At 52.1% G+C, this 22,483-nt stretch overlaps 1 protein-coding gene across 5 annotated transcripts in view; it reads left to right on the forward strand.

Moving 5' to 3' along the window:
• Window positions 1-22,483, forward strand: part of STIM1 (stromal interaction molecule 1) — a 98,516-nt gene that overhangs the window by 65,325 nt on the left and 10,708 nt on the right. For 3 of the 5 annotated variants that reach the window (XM_075742739.1, XM_075742736.1, XM_075742737.1), the window contains 7 exons: window positions 2,765-2,942; window positions 9,681-9,858; window positions 14,097-14,264; window positions 15,465-15,565; window positions 16,022-16,257; window positions 18,186-18,266; window positions 21,270-21,336. In XM_075742739.1, the coding sequence (XP_075598854.1) occupies window positions 2,765-2,942; window positions 9,681-9,858; window positions 14,097-14,264; window positions 15,465-15,565; window positions 16,022-16,257; window positions 18,186-18,266; window positions 21,270-21,336 (1,009 nt within the window). The remainder of the gene's footprint in view (window positions 1-2,764; window positions 2,943-9,680; window positions 9,859-14,096; window positions 14,265-15,464; window positions 15,566-16,021; window positions 16,258-18,185; window positions 18,267-21,269; window positions 21,337-22,483) is intronic. The other 2 variants (XM_075742740.1, XM_075742741.1) reach the window with 1 other exon arrangement.

The following is a 22,483-nucleotide window of genomic DNA, read 5'->3' on the forward strand; positions in this document are numbered from 1 at the left end:
CAAAATTTTGTTGGTAGAGATCCATTTCAAATTTGGTGTAATCAGTAAATTTTTTTAAAGTCTAAAACTTCAAATAAGATGGAAAGGCTTTTTGGAGAAACTCCTTGCAGTGAGAGCACCGCGGTCATCTTGTTCCTTCTCGGTTCAGAGATAGCAGTCACCGCGTCGTCACAACGAAACAGAGAGCTGAAGGGTTTTGCTGAGACGAAGGAGCCGGTTTCTCAGGGACGCGAGGGAAATGGTCTGGCCAGCGCAGCGTAGCGGTGCTTCACACAAATGTTCAGTCCCGAAACAAAAGGTGTTGGGAAACTTGCAGCCCAGGCGGATTTTATGCTGAATGCGTTTATGGAAGCTCATCTGCGGAGCACGGAAAGGACGGGACCTGAGCAGAGGCGGCACTCGGGCTCTTCCTCGGCTGTGCAATGCCGGGGCTGGTTCTGTCCCGCGGTCCCAGCGTCTGCCCAGCCGGCATGGGCTCTGTCTGGCCACCTTCAAACGCAAACTGCGTGCCCGTGAATCACGGAGAGCACGAAAGAGCTGGAAACGGAGCACGGCCACGCTGGCCGCTGCTTCCAGGGTCAGCGATAGCTTCCTCTGCAGGTAAAGCTGCTTCAGCCCTGCGCCAAAGCCACCGGCTGCCCGCGGATGGAGGGGGAGAGGTCCACGCCCCGCGCAGGACTGACCTGTTTCTGCGCTTCAGTTCGCTCCCCTGCAAAATGCATCCAGTGTTGGTTTGCCTGTGGTGGGGTATGGAGCTTCACTTGTCTTAAAGTATTTTAAAATTCCGAGATGAAAGACGGCTACTCGCAGTGAACTTCTTTGGTCATCTTGAAAACGTCTGGGCGCTGGCTTTTCCACACTCGCTCGTTGTGGAAAATGACAGGGTGCAATTCCCATCCCCTTCAACCTCCCCTCGCCGCTGTGACTTCCCGGTGCCGGGCCACCCCTCCGTGCTGTGTGAGAAGCTCATTTTGGGGAGTCCTGCTTGCTGGGGCACCCCGCTTGCCCCGCAGGCAGACAGGTATTGCCGCGAGGATCCGGCAGCGAGGACTTGCTTCACTGAAGTGTTTTCCTTGTGAAAATGGGTGCTGCTTTGGGTGCAGCCCATCTCCTGCACGCTGAGTCGAGGTGTCCCCCAGACCAGGTGCAGGGCAGAGGGAGGGATGTTGCATCAATTTGGGGAAACTAGCATTTCTGGCTCCTTTTAGAGTAACCATGAGATTGCATTACCCCACGGAGCTTGCGGTTCCTCTGAGAGCGAGCCCTTCGGTGGCCGCAGCTCTGCCTGCCCTCGCCTCGGAGCGCGGAGGTGACCTGGCTGCCGCTCGGCGCTCTCCGGGCCAGCGGCGAGGGGAGCGGCAGGTTGTGTACGTACGTACATACATTTCTGTTTAACAAACCCCTGCTCCTGCTTCAGGGGAAGCAAAGAGGTTTTCTGCTTGTGCCTGTTGCTTCAGGTGGGATGGCCGGGAGCTGGTGGAGATGCACAGCGTTTGCTCTTGGGTAAGCCCCCCCTTCGCTTGCTGACGCTTCCCTTCACGCGTTCACGTGAAGCCTGATGGAAAAGCTGCTGGGACTGCAGAGTGTGTTTTAGAGGAGCCTCTGCTGGGAAGCGGTGTTGGGTCGCCGGTGGTGTAAATGTTGTACAGAGCTGCTGAGTGTGCCCCGTGCTGCTGGGAACTGTGTCCTTCCTTCTGGTGCGCGTAGACCTTGAGAGGAAGCCTCTTGGCGTGCCTTGGATAAAACCTGTCGGGTGGCAGCAAAAAGACCTGAGTGCTGCGTGAAGGGCAAGCGGAGGGTTGTGCCTGGGGGCGTTTGCAATGCACGGGACCCCAGAGTGGTTTGGGTGGGCAGGGACCTCCCAGCCCATCCAGTCCCACCCCTGCCATGGGCAGGGACACCCTCCACTAGCCCAGGTTGCCCAAAGCCCCATCCAACCTGGCCTTGAACACTGCCAGGGAGCCAGGGGCAGCCACAGCTTCTCTGGGCACCCTGGGCCAGGGCCTCAGCACCCTCAGGGTGAAACGTTTCTTGTATCTTTCTGGATCTCCCCTCTTCCGTTCAAAACCAGTGGGTACTGGTGTTCAGTCGCAGCTAGCTTGGCTAAGCTGCTCTTCCTCTCTACCTTTCTTTGTACATACGTGTTTGAGGTTTTGCTAAGTAGTGAACAGCAGCACGTTCTGCTTGACATGTGGTTTTGGGTTTTGTTCGGCACAGCCCCCACTTAGTTACTTTCATTCTCTCACGCATCCATGCTTTTTTTTAAGTAACTGTTTTACTAACTGGTGAAAAAGTGGATCTCCAATTGAGTTGTAATTCTGATGAAAGTTTTGCAGCTTGTCAATTTGATACTTGATCTGCCCCATCTCTATGAACACAGTCATCAAAGTTATTCTTAGCTCTTCCATCTCTGTACTCAATGCTATCTGTATTGTCCTAAAAGAGCACCGCTGTTCTGGGGGTTCCTCTGTGGAGGCTCTCCTGTGTTCTGTATTGCCAGGCAAATTAGATCTATAAGAACTTGAGTTTCATCTTCCTCTTTTTTTGTTTTGCTTCCTCATTATAGTTGAATAAATGTTGTCAAAGTTCTTTTTTTTTTCCCCTTAAATATTGATGTAGCTCATCTTTTCCCTTTGCGAAACCCAAGCCACAATTCCTTCTAATGCTGCCGTAAGTTCTCACGTCCAGCTCTGGTGCGGCGAAGCATTGCGGCGTTAATCGTTGCATTCTTTGGAATTCAGCAGTATCCCTGCTTCTCTTCCAGTAACTCGACACAACCACCTGAAGGACTTCATGCTGGTGGTGTCCATCGTCATCGGAGTGGGTGGCTGCTGGTTTGCCTACATCCAGAATCGCTATTCAAAGGAGCACATGAAGAAGATGATGAAAGACCTGGAGGGACTCCACAGAGCTGAACAGTCTCTCCATGATCTTCAAGAAAGGTAGGTCTTCTGCGTCCACCCGCTTGGAGCACTCAAGTGTCAGTCTTTCCTGCAAGATTATTCTTCATTTAGATTTCAGGAAAGATTTTCTTTTTAGCTGTCGTGCTTCTGTGCAGCAGTCACCTGGAGCTGCGTGCCAGAGTCAGCACCTTCCCGAGTGGCCACAGCAAACCTGCCAGCCCATCTTTACAGCTCAAATGGGTGCCCGGCTCATGAATTAATTCAGTTACCAGGCTATGCGTAACGATGTGTGCGTGCTCACTTGACCTGTTCTCTGGTGATGACGTGCTAGTTATTTGTACCTGCGGTGTGCCACATGAAGGCGAGTGGTAAAACCCCCCTCGTCTCACTACAATCCTGAAACGTGGCACTGAAGCCACGTGAGCAAGGTGACAGCGTCCGACACCAGCATCTCCCGCTCCGAGGTGGCTCCAGTGCACGCTGACACGTAGTCGAGCACGGCCGTACGTGCTCCCGTGCAGTTTTTGTTTCTTTTCCACGTTGTTTTTGTGTTGTGTTTTGTCTGTTTAATTCCGGTTCTGCTCTAATGGTCGTTACTGATTCAAAAAAATAGTTTCTGAATTTCTGGGAAGACTTGGCTCTGTTTAGTTGTGCTGCTGTTGGCCCGTGAGAGCTCTCCTCCCAGCTCAGAGCTGCTTTCAGGAGCAAAACATTCAACTGTGCAAAACGGATGGGAGCGCTCCTTCTGTGCCTGTTTCACGTAGGTACTTCCTATTTATTTACCACATTTAATTATATGGGAGCAGTGAAACTTACAGTGGTTTCTGCTCCCAGTCTGACTCATACTGAAAGTATATCAGGATCCCGAAATGACAGTGTAAATCTGTACCTAGAGGGGAGGAAGAGCCTCTTAAAGGAGCGTAAGGTAATCCAGCTCACTTGGAATTGGTCGTCCAGGCTGATCAGGATGTTTCACCGTGGCTTTTGATGGGGCAAAAGCATGGTGACACAGTGGAAGCATTCAGGAGAATGCACGTCCCCTCTTCAGTTCTTCGAGCTGCATAGAATAGAATCCCAGAACCCCAGACTGGTTTGGGTGGGCAGGGACCTCCCAGCCCATCCAGTGCCACCCCTGCCATGGGCAGGGACACCCTCCACTAGCCCAGGTTGCCCAAAGCCCCATCCAACCTGGCCTTCAACACTGCCAGGGAGCCAGGGGCAGCCACAGCTTCTCTGGGCACCCTGTGCCGGGGCACCCTGTGCCAGGGCCTCAGCACCCTCACAGGGAAGGATTTCTGCCTCCCATCCCATCTCCCCTCCTGCAGCTTCAGGCCATTCCCCTTGGCCTGTCCCTCCCTGCCCTTGTCACCAGCCCCTCTCCAGCTTTCCTGGAGCCCCTGCAGGGACTGGAAGGGGCTCGAAGGTCTCCCCGCAGCCTTCTCTTCTCCAGGCTGAACCAGCCCAACTCTCTCAGCCTGTCTCCAGAGCAGAGGTGCTCCAGCCCTCCCATCATCTCCGTGGCCGCCTCTGGACTCGCTCCAACAGCTCCATGTCCTTCTTGTGCTGGGGACCCCCGAGCTGGACGCAGCACTGCAGGGGGGTCTCACCAGAGCGGAGCAGAGGGGCAGAATCCCCTCCCTCGACCTGCTGCTCACGCTGCTGGACACGCAGCCCAGGACACGGGTGGCTTTCTGGGCTGCCAGCGCACATTGCTGGGGCATGTGGAGCTTCTCGTCCCCCAACACCCTCAAGTCCTTCTCCTCAGGGCTGCTCTCCATCCATTGCCCCCCCAGCCTGTAGCTGTGCTTGGGATTGCCCCGACCCACGTGCAGGACCTTGTCCTTGGCCTTGTTGACCTTCACATGGTCCCACCTCTCCAGCCTGTCCAAGTCCCTCTGGGTGGCATCCCTTCCCCCCAGCCTATCGACCCACCACACAGCTTGGTGTTGTCGGCAAACTTGCTGAGGGTGCACTCGATCCCGCTGTCCATGTACGTTAAAGTCCGTGCTTACCTGCCACCACGGTGATATGTAAATCCAGGAGTGTTGTCTGGGAAGAACAAAAAAAAAAAAATTTTTAGAGTATTACATATGGGTAGTTGAACTCTAGGCGCTTGGGCAAAATACTGCAGCTTCAGGAATGTGACCTCTACTCACAGAAACGATTGCAATGGTTCCAGTAAAACTACTCATCAGAGAATGTGCTGAGAAGAGGTCCTCTCTAGATGCAGGATTCTTCTAGGAAAGAAAAGAGTGTTTAAGACTCTCAGTGACAAGCCAGTGGAGGTTTTGTCAATCAGATGTTTAAGGGCAGATTTAACAAATGCATGGTAGTCTTGGCCTGGAACTGCTTTTCATTAGTTTTAAGGGTAATTTTGGAGGATAGGCCTTAATTTGGCTGCCGTACAAGCTGACAGCTACGTTCCCAGTGGCTTCTCGGAAAGCAGAGCCCAGCCCTGGTACACGTGCTGTGGCCGCTCATGGGTGGTGTGATGAGCAACCTCCGCAAACACCACCACCAGGATCCCGAGGAGGTAAATCTGCCCTGGAGACTTTTGCAAACAGCCACGTCTTGGGGAAACTGTTTGACATACCTACAAAACTGCAGCCTACATGCTCGTGATGGCCTTCAGGGAATTGTCCCATGCGTGAGCATTGCTGGAAAGCCCTTCTTCTTCGAGTGTGACCCCCTCAGTTGGTGTCCGTGTGGAGGGCAAACACTTGAGAGAGTACCAAGGTGATGGTGCCAAACTGGGCGCATTCCCCTGGCAGTGATGCAGATCCATGACCTGCTTTCTTTTTGGCATGGAGATAGAACAAAGTACGTTTCCTGTCTGCCTACCACGGAGCTGGCTCAGATCCACAGCTGGTTTCACAAAGCTTTGTGTAATTTTACATTGCAGGTTGGACATACCCCAAAGAAAAAGATATTTGGGGTTTTTTCTACAGCCAGAAGGACACGGGAATTCCTTCTCAACGTCCATCCCCCAGAGCAGCAGAGCTGTGTCCTGGGCAGGAGGTCTCTGCTGGGTGTCACTGAAGAGCAGGTCACACCAGAGGTCCAAACACCGGCTGCCGTGAATGTGCCATGTTGGGAATGACCTTGGGATCTGCTGCCGAGGGCAGAGCCACGTAAACAAGTAGATGTGCCTGGGAAGTTCAACTAATGCTCTAAAGCCGGATAGGAAGAAACACAAAACCATGTATACTAAGCATAGCTTGAGTCTTAAGCCAGAGCAGCTTGTGATGCTTCTGCAGGGTGTGCAGCTGGGAGGGCTTGTCCTCTGCAGAGGGCACTGAGCTGGAGCTTGAAGTGGGAGGTGAATTCCTGGTGCTTGTGGGGCCTCTTGGCAGAGGATTGGTCTAATCCTTCTCTGAAGGGGGGAACACGCACTCACTTCTTCATCCTTGAGGCCCAGCAAGATTCAGCTGTGGTCCTCTGCCACTGTAGATACAGCAAAACCTGCCAGCAGCACATTCCCATGGGTTTGTTCTGAAGGTCTGCTCAGAAACTTCATTTCTGGAAGGTTGTCTCTAGAGCCTGAAGTAACCTTCTTACCTGGCTCATTGAAACTCAGTGCTGACCAGACCTCGGAGGGCACGTGGTGCCTTTCCTGTTGCCTGCCAGCTGCTTGGGCTGTTATTCAATGAACAGCTCTGATGTGCTCTTGAAGAGTTGGGAAGGGAAGATTGATGCAAAAAGCCTTTTTTTGTTCATCTTCAAAATACTTTTTGAGAACATCCTTCGGCAGTGATGCTTTCCAGTCAATTAGATGACCCATCAGGATAAAAAAGTTTATGTCTTAGCACATCCTACCGATGATTGAAGATTGTATGGAGATCTGTATTGAAGATTTACTGATTGTATTGGAGATCTGCTCCTGAACTGGGAAGCCCCAGATGGACCTGGATTTCTTGCCCTCATTACGAGTGCAGCTCTGAAGGCGCTTTGTGTTCTCCTGGAGCTCAGTGCATGTGAAACCCGTGTAGCTGCGTCTGAATGGGAATGCACCGACAAAACGTGGGCTTGTCCATAACCAGCGTAAGAAAATATGGGCTCTGCTGTCAGGGAAAAAAAATGGTAGTAAGTGAGAATACGATGTTAGAGTGCCTTTTAGAATTATCTTAAGGATAAAATTCCTTCTCTCTTCTGCGTCATAGTATAGGGGAATTTCTCCTTTAAACAGAGATATTTTGCTGGTTTGGGATTCTTACAGCCCTAGTATGGAAGAGCTTTAGCACTGATGCACGGGGCAGAGAGCGTGGGTTTATCTAAAAACTTGGAATGTCTTGGCAAGAGTCTCTTTAAATTGGAAAGAAAAACACTTGAGTTTCTCAACAGAGCTGTAAATTGAAAATGAGCCTTTTCCAAGAAGAGAGCCAACATCACGGCTGGTGAGAGTCCAGCCCGTCCCATCTGTTTTACATTGCCATCTGCATGCCAAGAGAGGAGCCTGAGGAAGAGGAGCCCTTGGCTGGGACGGCGAGCGGTAGCGATGGTCCCTGCCCCGAGTCTGTGCACGGGCTGTGCTCCGTGCTCCATCGCCAAAAGCACAACCAGGTGCTGGCCTTAGAGACGAGGCTGGAAGGTGGATGCCCCGGCGTCACTGCAGGGAGCGACTGAGGATCAGCTTCTCCCCGGGATGAGTGGGAGCCACCGGGGAGCCCAGGAGTGTCCTCCTGAGATGTGCTATGTGTCACCTGCAGCCCAGGCACAGCACACCCGGAGCCAGACCTCGCTGTCCCCCCTCATCTCTGTCCCGCACGTCGCTCCCTTGGTTTGCTCTGCAGTTTGGATGTTGATGACCTTGAGTGGGAGAAGGTCTTATGACCTTGAAATACTTATTTCTGGCTAAGATGATTCCATTTGGGGCTTTACGACTGGTTTTTTTTTTCTTTTCAATTTATGCATAGTTTTATTTGGTCACTGAGAATCTATCTGCTGTAAGCCTCTACTGGTTTTGCTGGTTAAGCTGATGCCTTGCCAACCTCACAAACAGTGCTGGTGGCTTCAGTGTAGGTCAGCACCTTATTTGAGATCCCATCGATCCCCAGAGAAGCTGCCTGGGCAGCGCAGGAGGTGCACGCAGGGAGAAGGGGCTGGTTTGGGTGGGGAGCAGAGCTTTGTTTCTCGTGGCAGAAAACGGGAGTTTCCTCAGTTTGTTCTGGGTTAAAATAGCGTCGCCTCTACTGTTGGTGCAGTGTGGGCTTGTCCAGTGTCTCTTGGTTTATCTCAGACTGTGAGAACTCAGACTTTGGAAAGAGAAGTTCATGTTGAAAAGGCAGGACTGTTAGACTGAATCACAGAACCCCAGACGGGTTTGGGTTGGAAGGGACCTCCCAGCCCACCCAGTGCCACCCCTGCCATGGGCAGGGACACCCTCCACTAGCCCAGCTTGCCCAAAGCCCCATCCAACCTGGCCTTCAGCACTGCCAGGGAGCCAGGGGCAGCCACAGCTTCTCAGGGCACCCTGTGCCAGGGCCTCAGCACCCTCACAGGGAAGGATTTCTGCCTCCCATCTCATCTCCATCTCCCCTCCTGCAGCTTCAGGCCATTCCCCTTGGCCTGTCACTCCCTGCCCTTGTCACCAGCCCCTCTCCAGCTTTCCTGGAGCCCCTGCAGGGACTGGAATGCTGCTGGTTCTTGATGGCGTAAGCCACAACACTTGGTTGTGTTCAGTCCAGCAGCTAAAGCACGTATCCTGAAACACTTCACATCTTGAGTTGAAGTTAGCCAAAAGTGGATGTACCACATTCCTCAGAAATTTGATCCAGGGTTTAATTGTTGCCACCATTTAAAAAAAAAAAAAAGATACTTTTCATTGGAATCATTAGGCTGGTTCTTGCAAGAAGCCCCTTAATACCATTGGTTGTACTTGTTCAACATGATTTCTCAGAACCCTCATTATGAAGTGAAGCTTTTCATTTCATTTCAACCAAATATTTGCCAATTCTTTTTTTTTTTTTCCCCACCCTTATACTTGACAGTTGCCATGTCTCTAGAAACACGTGGGTTTGGGACTGCATTTCCCAGGGGTACCACAGGTGCTAGAGCCTGATGGGTGGCAACAACCAGCAACTTTCTGCCCCTTTCCAGGTCCCGCGTGGGCTGGGTTCGCTCTTGGTGCTGACTTGATTTTGCTGACCTGGTGCAAGAGTTGGGTTGGGTTGGGTTGGCGGGTCCCTCGGAGGGCCCAGGCTTTCCAGCCTGAATGCCTGAACCTTCCCAAGTGGGTACAAGTCATCTGTGATTACTTTTTGTTGCCGTACATAATTCCTACTGGTTTAATCCTGTCGCAAGGAAAAATAATCACTTCCAGGCAAGATTAAGACATGTCTAAATTTGAATGCTTTTAAAGTGGAACACGGAGACATCCCATCTGGGTGGGTGTTCGTACCTGCTCAGGCAGATCTTCCCCCCCCCTTTTTTTTTAATTAAAGGCAAAGATCTTCATTTTTGTAAAAACACTAAAAATTTGAATTAACTTGGTGCTTATTAAAGGAAATCTTGATGTGGTTTGGAAAATTAAGAAAATAAATACCAAGTAGTTAATAAATGAAATAAAGTTGAGACCCTGGAGTCGACAATTTCATTTCTTCCCAGGCACAGTGAACTTTCTCCTTGACTTTCTGAACGCAGATCTCTGTTGACACAAACACAGAGTAAATGAGAGCAGGGTTGGTGTAGGCTGTGGCTGGCCAGCCCTTGCACCGCGGACTCCACCCGTACGGAGAGCCCGATGCACGCAGCATTGGGCTCTCGGTGTCTCTGTTGCAGGCTGCAGAAGGCTCAGGAGGAGCATCGCTCTGTGGAAGTGGAAAAGGTGCACCTGGAGAAGAAACTGCAAGACGAGATCAGCATCGCCAAGCAGGAGGCACACCGGCTCCGAGAACTGCGGGAGGGCACGGAGAATGAGCTGAGCAGGCAGAAATACGCTGAGCAAGAACTGGAGCAGGTAAGGGTTCAGCCAGATGGAGACGTGCCAGCAAGAACGGTTCCTCGCTCTGCTTCATCCTTCTGAGAAATCCAGTCATGTTCTGCTTATAATGCTCTTCCGCCTTTGTTTTTCCACTCCCTTTTGTGGAGGAAAAGATCCAAATTTCTCCTACGACTCCACATTACACGTCCCCTGTACTTGTATAATGGTGCTGCTTGTGCGTTGGGCAGCAGGGACCCCGCCGGTGCTGTCTCAAGAGTGATATGCTGCCATCACACGCCAAAACTCCCGCTCCAAACCATAACCTTTTTTTTTTTTTCTTTTCTATCTATTCATGGGTTTAGGAGAATTTGGAATGAGCTCGGTTGTGCTTGCCATGTTTTCTCGTGGATCAGATTGGTGTACGAAGGAAACTTCCTTCCAAGGAAGTTTAGCACTAGATTAGAATCTGTATAGCAAGATTAGAGTTCATATGCGATTCTCAGAAACATCAGTTTTAAGTTTAGACTGGCAGGAAAATATGTCCCCAAGTTACATATTGTAACGTAAGCCTAGACTGAATATTGTGTATAATGCTGCTGCTGCTGGCAAAAATGAAATGCATTTTGTCCAGAAGGATACACAGAGCATTTATAAAATAATGTGTTGTAGGTCAGAAAAAGCATTCCCGATCCTACATCTAAAAACCCTGAGCCCGATAACAAAAGCTGTAGGAAATAATGGAAATCAGAAGACATTGCTCACAGCACCTGCCTGCAGTGACAGAGGGCAAAGCGCGGTGTCTGGGAATTTCACCTCCAAACTGCCCCTTGCCCAAACCCACGGTTCCAGTTGCTGCTTCCTCTTGACCTGAGGGACAATTCTTACCTGACTTTAATTTATAGATCAGTTTAAACAAACAGTGTGAGCCAGGTTTGCAGGAGCCAGGCAAAACATCAGACATCAGCGTATCCTCCCAGCCTGGCTGTGCCCGCTCTTCTGTGCCACCGTGGAGGAAACGAGACAAGAATCGAGGGTTTCCTGACAAGGGAAGTGTCCTGGGCCGTCAGGGACCCACGGGGCAGCGCAGCCGAAGTGCGCACATAGCAAACAGCACGTTTCCTTCCTGCGTGGAGTACCAACAGCCCAGACACCCGCAGGTGCCTGCCATCAGCTTTGCTCTCCTGATCCAACTTCATTCCTCCTAACTGGTCATCCAGCCCCTCCACGAGTCACGGAGCTCCCTTTCAGGACACACATTGGGATGTCCCTACTCACACACAGAGAAATTTGGTCATTTTATATTGCGGGCCATTAAATAAGGATGTGTAGCCTTCCCCTTGTAACCCTGAGCCCTTGCGCCCGCCCTGCTCCTGGCTTTGGGAGAAGGCAGGGTCTCACCCATCCCGCTCCCCCCCCACTGCACCTTTGTTAAGAAGCCCGGAAAGCCAGAGGTGACTTAACCGCTCTGTTGTTTTTAGAGGCCTTCGGCAGGGATGCAGTGACAGGGTGAGTATTGGTTTTACCCACCTGACCCACACCGTGTGAGTATAACACGATCACCGTCCCAGTGAGCTGTAGACCACAGATAACATTAACCAGTCACTCCTAAAACTCATCTGACTTTAAGACATTAAACCAAGACCTCCTTTTGCACCAGTTGGTTCCTAGCACTAAAACGATGCTGGAGGGTTTGGAAGCTCCTACTGGAGTGCGGCGTATGAGGTGGAGAAGCAGTGTGTTTCTGGGACGGGACCCTCCCGTGCTGGGTTGTCCATACCCATCCTCTCCTCACTAGGTCATCCTCCCCAGGCCGCGGACCCAGCTGGGGCCGCAGGCCCAGAGTGCATTCCTCACTGTGTAAATTGTTGCTCTTAGCGATCAAAATGGGATCTTGGAAATCTTCACAGGGGAATGCGGATGCACAAAGTAACTCTGGTTTGTATTGATTCCCTTCGGAACCGAGAGAGTTTGCGTTTTGGACACCGTGTATGATGGCTCATCTCAACCACTGGTCCTTGGCTGCTGTTCTGCACCGCTTCCCTTTTCCTCCATTCCATAAAAATATTGTTCCTGCAAATGTTTTGAGCACTCCCCTACTCCAAATACCTTGTGGCAGATTTCCTGCCTGCTTATCCTCCACATTCCTACATCCCAGATGCCTGCAGATTGTGGTCAGAGTTGTGCCTGTGGTGGGAGCAGCACCCGGTGCTGCTGGTGTTTGAGGGGGAAAAAAAATAGACCTTCCTGGGGTCCACGGTTCTGAATTTGTAACTTTGTGAATGATTTAGGCAGTGCTGTGCTCAAGAAGACTAAATCACACGTAAGCGATGTAAGTAGTTTGTTCTGTGCGGTGCCTCCTGGCTGCTGCTAGATGGACTGTGCAAATGTCCTCCAGGATAAAACATGGGATTTCAAAGTATCTGCGTGTAACCTGCTGCTTTTGACTCACTGGAAATTACGCCAGGCTTGGTGAGACGTGACTGAGTTAAATAACACGTTAAGGGAAAAGATCCAAGTTTGAGCAATCTTTTTAAAAAATGCCTCTCTTCAGCCCGCTTGCGGCTGCGCTCTGTGGGAAACGAAGAGGCACCGGCGGGTTAAAGCACTGACAGAGAGCGTGGGACAGGCATGATCCAGGCATCCTCCGGTGACACGTGTGCAGGCCTGACTGCGTAGCTGGCCCTCTCCTCTCCTGCCAGCTCCACCACGTTAGGAGGAGGTCTGCGTTGGTGGCCGGGGCTCGCTGGGGCAGCGCAGGTGCTTAGGGTTGGCTTTTCTTGTGACAGCGGGGAGGTGGTGTACAGCGTATAACCACATGTGCCCCTCCTGAGGCTGGAGAGCTGTGCTGTGCCTGGATTGCAGCAGCTCCAAGCTGCAGTCGCCATCCTTTGGTTTCTCCAGCATGGGACACGTTAGCTTCTTGCAGGGCTTGTGTCATGGTTGTTAAAGTCCCTCCACGTCCTGAGTAATGGAAGAGAAGTGTTAATTCTTGATGGTCTCTAGGACTAAATGCTATTATGTAAGGTTTTGGTATCGTCAACTTGATTGTCACCCACTTTCTTCTAATTTTGTAATTGCTCCCATCTCTAGCAAGATAAGTAAGTGTGTGGAGGAGACTGAGCTGGGATGGAAGGAGAGTCCCCAGAAACCTACAGAAACTGCTGATTCCAGGCGTGTTATTTCTTTTCCTGACCAAGCAGCACATGTTTTGTGTCTAAATATTTTTATCATCTTGCTCCAGTGTGAAAGTTGTCTCTTGACAAGCTCCCTCTGTTTGGCTCGGGAGCTGCTGAGAAACAAGGCGATTGCCTGCACAGCGTTGTCAGGGATCCTGCCTCAGGAGGAGAGGCTGTGGGTTTGCAGACCTGCAGGCAGGCAGCAAGCTTTGCAGAGAGTTCTAGAGGCGACGATAAGCACCCTGCATATCCTTGTAGAGTCATAGAATCATCATGGACTGGTTTGGGTGGGCAGGGACCTCCCAGCCCACCCAGTGCCACCCCTGCCATGGGCAGGGACACCCTCCACTAGCCCAGCTTGCCCAAAGCCCCATCCAACCTGGCCTTGAACACTGCCAGGGAGCCAGGGGCAGCCACAGCTTCTCGGGGCACCCTGTGCCAGGGCCTCAGCACCCTCACAGGGAAGGATTTCTGCCTCCCATCCCATCTCCATCTCCCCTCCTGCAGCTTCAGGCCATTCCCCTTGGCCTGTCACTCCCTGCCCTTGTCACCAGCCCCTCTCCAGCTTTCCTGGAGCCCCTGCAGGGACTGGAAGACCTGAGACCTACAGTCTCATTCTCTTCAACTTGTGCATTGTGCTGTCAGCCCTGGAGGGTTCACGTGCGGTTTGCACCGTTGCGAGGCAGAGGGCTGAGGTAGACCGGCTCAGCTCTGCTTACCCTCCCTGAGAGCTGAGGTGCTGAGGCAGGACAGCGTCGCCATGGCTGGAAACTTCTGAGGAAGGAGCTGGCCTTTCGGGTGAGCGGAAAGCGCTGCAGGTTGTTCCAGTCATCCGAGCAGCAGCCATGTCTGTCAGATGGCTGCCCTGCCACGCTCCTCTCCCCCACTCACCCGCAGTACCAGGGTGTCACCTCTCCCAACGACCTCTGCTTCTCTCACGACTAAGATTAAGTTGCGTGGAGTCTTCCCCCCCGCCCCCCCTCTATTTTCTGGTGCCTGAAAAGCGCCGGGTTGGCAGCCAGCGGTTGGGACGACCTCACAGAAGGGCAGGCCGTCCCCGTCACTGCTGCAACGCTGCGCTGGCTGGTTCTCTCCCAGGTGCGGATGGCGCTCAAGAACGCCGAGAAGGAGCTGGAGTCGCACTGCAGCTGGGCTGCGCCCGAGGCCCTGCAGAAATGGCTCCAGCTGACCCACGAGGTGGAGGTCCAGTACTACAACATCAAGAAACAGAATGCGGAGAAGCAGCTGCTGGTGGCCAAGGAAGGGGTAAGAATTTCAGCGTCCGCGTGCCGGGTCTTCCCCTCGCGGCCGCGGGAAAAGCTTTGGGGAATGAAACCTGCAGAGTTTCTTTCTCTGCACCTTCTTTGTTCCCCTTTCAATGCCTTAAATTTGCAATTTTTTAAAGCGCAGCCGCCTCTCGGGGCAGTGCAGGCTCTGACCAGGGCGTGCCCGTGAGCTGAGCCCCAGGAAGGTGCAGGGCATGGAGTGCTGCCTGTGCGACAGCGCTGCAGGGAGTTGGCAGGAGGTTTTGCACCTATTCATAGAATCATAGAATGGTTTGGGTTGGAAGGGACCTCAAAGATCATCTAGTTCCAACCCCCTTGCTGCGGGCAGGGACACCCTCTGCTAGACCACGTTGCCCAAAGCCTCATCCAACCTGGATTCAGCATAATCCCTGCTTGAGGTGATTTTCGTGCACGGGCAACAAAATTTCGAACGTGTGCACGTGATCTGAAGTGATGAATCACTTCTGTGTTCCCAGTTGTTTAAAATTTTCTGTGCCAACCAAAAAGCGATGAGCTGCAGGGAAGCTGTTGTAACATGTGTTTGTCTCTGCAGAGATAAACAGCAGCCAGAGCTGGCAGCATCTAAAAAATTGTCTGCCTTAATGTGTTTGTATTACGGACACTTTACTGTTTCAGTGGTTTTCCTTTTGCCGTGTCAGTTCTCATGTCCACATCCTTGGTTTATCTTTTGTAAGTCTCATTCAGCGCCACAACTCTGTGAACCCCGGAGCTGTGTGCGGAGACTAATTTTGAATACACACTGTGCCACAAAGGGAAGGCAAAAAACCCAACCCCAAAACAAAAAACCTCCCCAAACCAACAACCTTGGGCACTGCCAGTGTTTCCCCCATAATTTACTCATGGGGAGGACAAAATAAGGCCACATGAGAGCCATTTGCTGTGTGAAGTAGCTGGTTCGGTTCCCTCTGACTCTCAGGAAATCAGGAGAAGGGCTGAGGAGGAGCATGAAACCCCCAACCTGTTTACTCACTGCTGGCGAATTCCTCACCCGCCGTGTTGGGAAGAACAACATCCTTCAGTAAAAACCCGATTCACACGATTTATATGGGTGCAAACAGCTGCAGGGACTATTTCTGTCTCAGCCCATCCAGGATGTTCTTGTCCTGGAGGAAACACAAGGTCGTCTTTCTCCTGTGACCTTTTTCTGTTGATGTTCCAGGCTGAAAAAATTAAAAAGAAGCGAAACACCCTGTTTGGAACATTTCATGTTGCTCACAGCTCATCTCTAGATGATGTTGATCATAAAATCTTAACTGCAAAGTGAGTATCTACTTAATACCTTCCCTTATTTCTGCCTGCCTCTTTCACCCCTCTGGTATTTCAGACACAGGCGTACTGCAGCCCGTACAGGTGCTCTTGGTCTTGTTTTGCTGAACTTTTGTTCTGTTGACTTTAGTTAGCTGGGATTGGACTTGCTCCTTTTAATCAATAACCTTTTAATTTTATCTGCGTGAAGCAAGAAATGGCAGTTATGCAGAGCAAATAAAGGTCCTGTCAAAATGAGGATTCAGGAGGCTGCAGTTTTAAGTGATTATCCCTGGATACTTCAGTCGTTGCTGTGGGTTTTTTAAATTCCTGTATCCCTGAAAGCGGATTGAAAGATGTCTCAAGTATTAGGATACAGAGCTGAGCCACTAGACTCCCTGTTTCAGACAATTTATGGTGTTTTTTTCCTTCATTCCCTACATTTTTTCCTTGTTTGTACCTTGCTTCCAGGCAAGCACTGAGCGAAGTGACGGCTGCGCTGCGGGAGCGCCTGCATCGCTGGCAGCAGATAGAGCTGCTCTGCGGCTTCCAGATCGTCAACAACCCGGGCATCCACACCCTGGCCTCAGCCCTTAACATTGACCCCAGCTGGATGGGCACCCCACGGCCTAACCCCTCGCACTTCATCATGACCGATGATGTGGACGATTTGGACGAAGAGATTGTCTCTCCCATGTCCATACAATGTACGTAGTCCATGCTAGCTGTGCGTGGTGAGTCGGCGTCAGCTGGGTGCTGCAACATGGATAGGGCAGACGTTCAAGTGTCTTAGGATATTTAATACCTTAATTAAGGATCTAAGTTGGTTTTTAAATGCCCAAAGACAAATTGTTAGTCATTGAGGGTCAGGAATGTCCAGAAGTGCCAGACCACCGCTGCTGGGGTTGCTTGGAGCCTGCTCCTTCCAGCAGAACTAGTAATCCATAGATGTTATTACTCATTTAATTGTATGTATGCCGTTCTGTTCAACTCACTGAATTTAAGCATTTACAAAAAACCCCCAAAGGCATGGGCTAGACCCACAGAAGTGAGAGAGGAAAGCAAAGAGCCTTGTCCTGATGTCCCCATGGCCAGAGCACTGGCTCAGGATATAAAAGGACCTGAAGACACCCCCTCCTCCAGCACAGCTTTGGACGTGTTCCTCTTGCCATTCGTATGGGGAGAAGCAGTCTGCTGTGGTGACCCTGCCTGTAAGGACCTATTGAACATTGCCCGGAGCAAGGACGGACCCCCAGTGCCCCGTCTCCTGTGCACATGCTGTGGCTCCCTCTCTTTACCGGTGACTGCTCGCATAAAAAAATGCATCAACCCCTGGAGGGAGGAACGGGGCTGCTGGGGGGGTGATCCTGCTCTCCTGAGCCCCCGTCTCTCGGTGGGACTGAACTTGGGTCACCCCGTGCCAGTTACTCTCAGTTGCTGAGCTCTTGGACTGAGTGAGGGCTCTCCTCCTCTGCAGAAGGATTGTGAATCAGTCCTGACTACTGTTCCCATGGTCAGTCGACCCAGATTCGGCCTTGCTTCTCTCAAAAATGCATTTTTCCAAGCGCAGTTTCCTATCTCTAGCTATTGCACAAGAGAACAGGAGGACCAAAGAGCAGTTCCAGACACTGTGGCCGCGGTCTGGTGGCGCAGGGAGCAGCGCGTGGCTAGAGCAGAGGGGAGAGGGCAGCCCGTGCTGATAGCGTTAGCTGGGGCACTCGGTTTAGTTATGTCCGATCCAGGACCCTTTCTGGAGGACTTCACCAAACCCAGGTCTGTTGAGCTGAGTAGAAGGTGGGGGGAGGAACAGGAGAGCCTTGGGGTTGGCAGCGCACGCTGCAGGAGGTGCCTGTAGGTGCCGTCGCCATCCCTCCCTCGTGGTTTCGGGCTCTGGTTAGATGCTGTGAAGTCTGGAGGTGAGTGCTGAGGTCGGGCTCGGGGCGTCGGGGGGCGAAGGCAGAGCACCCAGGATTTGGGCAGCCTGCAGGACGTAAGGCAGGAGGAGCAGAGCATTTGCATGTTTCCAGGGCTCAGCAAACAGGGCTGGTGCTGGTGGTTTGTGGGGTTGGGTGTGCATTTAAAGCATCCAACAGATAATGGTGTCCTACTTACTGCTCTCTGTGATTATCAGTTACCATTAGAAACCAAGCTAGGCAGCGCTGATAAAACACTGAGCAAAGATGTGAGCTAGGTATTAACGAGAGAGGGATGTCTGAAGTGCCTGGGTCACACCTGAAGCATGCTCTCCGGAGAACGTGAGCTGTACGAGGCATGAGCCTTCAGCCGACATTTTAAGGCTCAGTGCCTCACCTCAAGTGCCAATTTTTGCACTTGCAGTCCCCGTCAGTCCCGTGATCGGTGGCGAACCCGCCTGCCTCCGTGCCGCAGCCCTGATGGCAGCCCTGCAGGCGGTAACTCCGTGTAGCAAGCGCTGGGCACCCAGGTTCCCAAAGCAAGGAGCCTTTGCCTTTCCCTAGAGGGTTTTTCTTTCTCTGTGTACAAAAACTGCTTCAGGAGAGAAGTGCAGAGTTTTTCCTCCCCAGACGTGCTGGGGATGTTGCTGACTGCCCATGATGATTCTCCCGGTAAATCACATTTTTCTCTCTCCCGCTCACACCCGGTTGGCCCATCCCAGACGCAGCCTGGCTTTTCGGGCGCAGGTTCAGTGACCGCTCGTCTCTGTCCTCGGAGGATCAGTCCCTCTGGAAATACCCTGGTTTGGTTCTCTTCAATTATATTTTCATTTTTTGTTCTACCCTCTGCCCTTTTTCTGGACTAAAATACATACACAAATTTTCCAACTTTCTGGCACGGAAAACTAATGAATGTACCTCTCTTCACTGAGTCATCAGCATCTTTACTAACCCCCGGGAAGAGTCTGGTGGGATGAAGAAGAATCACAGTTCGCTGTAGTTCTCACGTGCTCTTGGGTTTTACTTTTAAAAAAAAAACACAACCAAACCCAGTTGTGAAATCCAGAGGGTTGTTTTTACTTGTTTTTACCCCTGAGGTGGAGATTAATGATTCAGGCTAGGCCAGGAGGAGGTGATGATGCCCCTTTCCCTTCCCACCTCCTTCTCCGCACAGGCTTTGCTGGCAGCCCCTCCGCTGCCGGCCGAGGCTGACCCCGATCCCTCCCGGCAGGCGCTGCTGCCGATTGCTGTGCCCCTCTTCCCTCGGTGTCCTTAAACAAATTGAGCAACGCTGCCTATTAGACCAATCTGTCCCCTGATGCCGGGGCCACGGGGCCGGCACGCTCGCCCCAGAGACGCCCAGCCTCCTGTTTTCGGCCGGAAGCCTTCCTTCGCGGAGCGCTGCCGAACGCCAGCCGTCGCGGGACGCAGGAGGACGAGCGTGTGAGCAGCAGGCCAGGCTGCGCGCTGGCGTTGGTTAGGGCCGGCGTGGCGGTGGGCTTCCTCACGGTGATGAGCAGGTCATTCGGCTAACGTCGGTAGCGCGTGTACAGCGTCTGGAGTGAGGCGGTGTCTGTGGGAAGCGAGGGTCCGCTGTGGCTGTGCGAGGAGAGGTCTCAGCCTTGGTCCTGCGCTTATCGCAGGGTAAGTCGTGCAAAAGGAGCAAGGTGTCAAGTTGGTAAATGAGGAGCGCAACACCGGGCGGAAAACAAACCAAACGCCGTAGGAAAAAAGCCTGGCCCAAGAGAGCAAGCCCGTAACGCCCCAGGTAACGACTCTGCAGAGCTCGGGTCCCCGTTAGCCCTGCAAACCGAGACTCCTAAGCTGTATCCCCGCCGGCAGCAGGCACGGCACGCAGGGATCAGCTGTGCTATTCCTGTCCGTGCTGCCTTAGTTAGCAGCGCTGCTGCGAAGGCACAGCAGGAGAGCTGGAACAGCCTCCGGTTCTGCCTGTTAACGCTCTCCCCCTCGCCAGCTCTGATCAGTTTTTCAGTCCTAACCAGAGCAAGGGATTTTTTTCCCCACCTTGACTCCGTGCAACTTGATTTCACTTCATTTCATCTCTGGAGCTCTTAAGAGAAAAAAAAAATAATCTTGCAATAGGAAGTGGATGGTATAAAGAGCTCCAGCGAAGGGTTTGTAGACGAGCAGTGTGGTAAAGCAAGAAGTAGCAAACCTGAGTGGCGGGACCTGTGAGAGAAACTGTGATTAACCTCGGGGATGCGGAAACAGCAAAGTTGCCTGAATTATTCTTGCTTGTTCCTTCTTCCACTTGAAATATGTCCCAGCAGTGATCCTTCCGTACCTGGGTTGTTGATGAGCTGCAGGAGATTTGTATTTCCTAGCTGTATGTTTTTAGAGCAGTGATTTGCTGGTTCTTCGATTCCCGAAGGAGCTCTCCTTCTACTCCGTCTCTTGGCTTTCCTGTCTCTTCACCCTTTTAACCATTTTTACATTTATTTCTTGTGCATCTAAGAAATCCCAAACAATCCTGAACACCTTATCTCTTGCAAAAGAAGGAACATCTTGTACGGAAATTACAGCTAGCGGATTAAATGCCACCAGTCTGTTGTCTGCCGGATGGCAATGCAGCCGGCGGATCCTTGGTTTTCCATGTGTCGTGCTCTGCCCGAGGGACGTGGGTGGGCAGGAACCTCCGTGGCTCAGCGCGTAGGTGCGGTGCAGCGATAGCGTAGGTGCAGTGCAGAGGGAACTGGCTGAGCTCTCTGGCTGCTGTTACCTGACGGGTAAGACTACATGGCCAGGAAGATCATTATGATCTTTAAAAGCTGTTAATTAGCTGGTGACAGTGTGCTGAAGGAGGCAGTCCAGTTTGCTTCTCTGAACCAAGGTGAATTTGCAATTGGAGAAAAATATTTTTTCAAATTGAGCATCTCTCTGGTCAGTAAGCTAATTCTCAAACAGACTGGGAACAGACGATAGCACTTTTGGGCTGGAGCTATAATTTCAGGGGTGGACTGATGATGAAAGCCCGTGCCTACCCAATTAAAAGCATAGTTACCATACATCTGCCACGCGTCCCAGCCGTTCTGCCCTGCAGAAGGGTGCACGGCTGGGAAGTTTCTGCATCGGCGCAGAAACTTTCCTGCGCCTGGACACAAAGCGCAGCTGTGCTTCACAGCCCGGCTTTCGGTCCCGCATTCCTGCGCCTTGCTCCGGGAGTGGCATCGGCACAACAGCGCTGGAAGCGGGAGCAGAGCGGTGCTCCGGCGGTGGAGCTCACCTCGCCGGCTTCAGGCGCCTACATCTGAGCTGATCACCCAAGGCTCCTTTTTTACGCTGTGTAGGGAAATAGTACTACCAAGGCACGAAGCATCTGAACAACTTGGGTGTCTGCGTTAAGCTGAAATGAATCATGGCCTGAAAGTACCGACTTCTTCACGTTGACTATAAAGGGAGCCTGGGTGGTAGCTCTGATGCGAAGTGTGGTAGGATGAATCATGCAGCCAGTTTCTGCTTCAAGCAAGACGATCAGATAAGGTGTTCAGAAAGCACCTATATCAGGAATGTCAAGCGTCGGTTTTCATGGGCTGGGCATTAATCTAGCATGTTAAGCAGCAGCACCAGCTTAATTAATGCTTCTTCTGCATTAAACCAGCATCCCTTATGGCGCAAGGCGGGATGGCTGCAGTGGCCCGAGCAAGCGTCCTGGTGACGGAAGGCATGGTGCTGCGGTGCAACAGCCCTGTCCGTGAGCGGCAGCTTTACCGCGGTGCCTCCTCGCTGATTTGATGTGCCGTCTCCTTCCAGCTGCCTTGACCGTTCTCCTCTTTCTCTCGTTACAGCTCCTGCCCTGCCCAGCACAGTTCGCCAGCGCCTGGTGGACCCACAGCACGCCCACGGATCTCAGAGGTTGGTAGAGAGTTATGTGCAAGGCCAGAATGAGTCGGGCCAACCTGCCCATTACCGGGCAGGCCGAGTCTCTCTCCGTCGAATGCACAGCCTCTCCTCTGGACAGTCTTTCAGTTCCGACCTTCCCGGCACCAGCCCATCATCTGCTGCCACCGCCACCTCTTCCACCTCTTGCTCCTCATCCACCGCCACTGCATCTGCTCCTGCTTGCCATGTCCACCCTATCTATCACCATCACACCACCTCCTCTTATTTCCTTCAGATGGATTCCATCCCTGATCTGCCCCCTCCTGATGTCACCTCTGGAGTTCGCTGTCACACTGAGAGCTTTGGGTATATTGCTGTTTCTTTTCTAGCTCCCTCTTGCCTGCTGTCTCAGAGCTGATGCTTGCTCGGGTGCTCTTTCTCCTAGATTCCTTGTGCCCTTTCCTTTTGGGCCTTTATTTCATGATTTATCCACACGTTTGTCTCTTCAACCGCTCTCCCGTGCCAGTGGACCCTCTAAGGAGTGCTCCACAGTCCATTCCCATATTTGCGAACTCCGTGGGTGCATAAACCGAGGAGGTGCTGCTGTTTAACTGTAGCTAAGCAAATGAGAATTCCTGGGCGCTCGGTTATTGCTAAATAAGTCTTTCACTTGGGTAATGTGAGAACAAAGGTAACATGACTAATCAAACAAACACTGACCTTATTTGAAGCCTTGACTTATTTGGGGTCTTCACAAGCGAATTGCAAAGGAAACCCGATGGGTGGATACCATGAGATAGCAGTTGGTGCTGCCGGAGGGTTTCAAATTTGTGCTGGTTTTAAGAGGTGGCAAAAAGCAGCACGCAGGGATTGTGTGGTTCAGGGTGACCCTACCCCTGTTTTGGTAGGGGGTGAGGCATGGCTGTGTTCCGGCTAAGGAACGTCTGCATAATGAGAGGAGGGAGTTGGAACTTCCTGTTGCTGGATCACTGGCTTTAACCTGGTCCCTTTCCGTAGTAACAGCCGGCAAGCGATGGTGCTTTGGAGACCCGTGTACGATAGGATCCAAGGGACGGGTTATCATCCGCATCCCTGAATCCCTGACCTCTCCCCATGCCCTGCACTGGCATTAGGTGAAAGACTGGGTGGGCCTTCGATGCGGGAATCCTGCCTGGTCTAA

This window comes from Balearica regulorum, chromosome 1, assembly GCF_011004875.1.
Source record: "Balearica regulorum gibbericeps isolate bBalReg1 chromosome 1, bBalReg1.pri, whole genome shotgun sequence".
NCBI lineage: Eukaryota > Metazoa > Chordata > Aves > Gruiformes > Gruidae > Balearica > Balearica regulorum.